We start from the raw sequence: 2,685 nt of genomic DNA on the forward strand, positions 1-2,685 counted from the left end.
AGATGGCTCAGTGGAATAAGTGCTTCCCTGGCAAGCGCAAGGGTCTGAGTTCAATCCCTGGTTCCGAAAAAAAAAAAAATCAAATTGCCAGCTGTTTGGGGCCAGGGAGATTGCTCAGTAGAATAAGCACTTGCCTGGCAAGTGCAAGGGCCTAAGTTCAACCCCCGGTTCCGCAAAAAAAAAAAAAAAAAAAAAAAAAAAAATTACTAAAGGACTTTCACTTGTTATATTCTCACTTCCCACCACTGTTTACTTTCAGAAAAAAAGCCTTAGAAAATACTTTCACACTTAGATAAAAATAACATGTTTAAGATACTGCTTTGGGGAAGTGTTTGCATTTCGACAATGGAGCACTCCAAAGACTTAGCTTCTTTAATCTTCTCTAAACAACTTAACAACCTTTGGAGAAAATACACGTATGCTGTTATGGTCAAACCAAATTGTTTTTGGATAATTCATTCTCCTCAACATATCAGGCCAGGGCTGGGGAAATAGTGCAGTAGAATAAGCACTTGCCTGGCAAGTGCAAGGTCCTGAGATCAATCCCAAGTTCCGCATGTCAGACCCATTATTTCCACACAATTATTTAATGTTTTGTATATTTATTTATTGCTTATTTTGTTAGTATGTTAACTAGAAAGAATTTTTAAAATACATATAAGCAAAAAATAAAATAAAATCCTCCCAGAAGCAAGCTCTGTTAACATTAGACACTCGAGGATATGCCCTTCCGGGCCATTTGTAATGAATACGGTACATTTTCAAAAGAAATTGGTTCTTATTAGACTGGTTATTCTGTAACCTGATTTTTTCCATCAAATGCACTTTTAATAGCTGTCATACCTTGGCATATTCATTTATAGCATTATTTATTGAGGGATTAGAATGCAATCTTACACTAAATTTTTTTGTAGCAATGTGGAGATTGTTTTCCAAGCTTTCTGCTTCTATAAAGAACGCCACAGTAAACACATTTATAACTAAGACTTTAACCTTGTCAAGGAGTATTTTCTTTGGGCTGATCCTTACAAATGATGTCTGAAATGAAGGACACACAAAATATCTTATAATGTAAATCTTAGTAATAAAATCTGCCCCAGAAAAAGATCTAAGAAGATGTGAATAAAATTAGACTGTCTTTCACAGATGCTCTTGGTGTGATCCACACTCAACTTCCAGCTTCAGTCCCAGTTGTTGCCCTGCTCTAAACTTAAAGACAGACTTAGTACAGTTTATTATTCCCTAACAAGTACTTGCCTACTAGAATCAAAGGCACGAGTAGTCATTGTAGAAGTCACAAATGTTTCAGTAGAGTGAGGCATCCAATGTGGAGGAATGTAAATCAGTCTCCAGCCATAATAAGTATTCTTCACCATCCCTGGACTATGGCACTACTAAGAATATCGATATCCAGCCCTTGCCTGTGCAATTCCAATCTTGCCCCTTCCCGCTACTTCTCCTCATACAGAAAGGCTAACTCCTTCTCCATAAATCTAGGTACTTGTTGATAGTGCCCAATTATCAAAGGAAAACCAACTGGTACAGAGTGAACTCTAGATCCATTCAGTCCTGGGTCAAATCTCAGTTCTTCATGTAGTTGTGGGATAGTAGAGAGTTCCAGAGCACTCCACACCTCACCCAAACCTTTTCCAGTTACAAATTTACAACATTTAGTTACCAGAAACTGCTGACTAATTTCTCACCTAATTCTAAGAGTTCTTTTTTTTTTTTCTTTTCAAAGTTTTAATTCTAAGAGTTCTGCCAATTCTCAGAACTCCTATGAGGTCCCATTATGCTCTGTGCTCTAATTTAAAAACAAAACATCAGGCAACTATTATGAGAATAAACATGTATGTTTCAACAAACCTCTGTATTTTTAAATATCAGTTACATGTTTTAACATGCCTTCTTAAACAACACACAAAAGAAACATGCATTTCCTCATCACTGTTTCTTTAAATAATTTTCTATGTGAAATCTGCTAGACACTAAAATTGCTTTTTGTTTATGTATATGAGGCAGCTTTCCATTACTATGACAAATGCTTGGGAATATGAATTTAATAAGAGAAAAGGCTTATTTCAGATGATGGTCATTGAGTTTCAATCTGTAGTCAGTGTTCTCCATTACATTTGAGGTAAAGTAGCACATCATGGTGGGAAGCACATGGCCATCCAAAAAGCTTCTCACCTCCTGGCCAGGATGAAAAAAGAGGAGGGGAGGTAGGGACAGAAGCCCCAATGCCCCCTTCCATGCCCCCTCTCTGCCAGTGACTAGGAGACCCACCCAGGATGATCCATTTCTTGAAGGTTCACCATCTCTCCATAGCAGTGTGAGCTGGGAGCCCCACCTCATCACGAGGGCTTTGGAAGACACAAACCCAAGTGTGCTAGCTTCTGTCTCTAATGTGCCAGCAGGGGCGTGGCCTCAAATATCTCCAGGACTAACCTCCCTACAGTGGAGATGAGAGCCAGTCAGCCCTATGAGACCTTGTTTATGATTATAGACAATACATTAGTAATAAGTATTGGCTAAGCAAATATATCTTTTTTTAAATCAAAATCTCAATATTTGTACTATCTGCCAGAACTTGCCTTTGAATACATTTTTAGTCAATTTATCTCTTTTATCTTCAGATGTTACCAATTTTTGTAGCACAACTTGGAGCACAGGTAAGATATTTTA

The 2,685-nt window shown here is 37.7% G+C and overlaps 1 protein-coding gene across 1 annotated transcript in view; it reads left to right on the top strand.

Moving 5' to 3' along the window:
* The window catches only part of Amtn (amelotin), a 15,337-nt gene that overhangs the window by 6,338 nt on the left and 6,314 nt on the right, over positions 1-2,685 (top strand). The window contains exon 6 of the mRNA XM_004647925.2: positions 2,637-2,672. Within this exon, the coding sequence (XP_004647982.2) occupies positions 2,637-2,672 (36 nt within the window). The remainder of the gene's footprint in view (positions 1-2,636; positions 2,673-2,685) is intronic.

The sequence above is a fragment of the Octodon degus genome, unplaced genomic scaffold (genome assembly GCF_000260255.1).
Source record: "Octodon degus isolate 3935 unplaced genomic scaffold, OctDeg1.0 scaffold00341, whole genome shotgun sequence".
NCBI lineage: Eukaryota > Metazoa > Chordata > Mammalia > Rodentia > Octodontidae > Octodon > Octodon degus.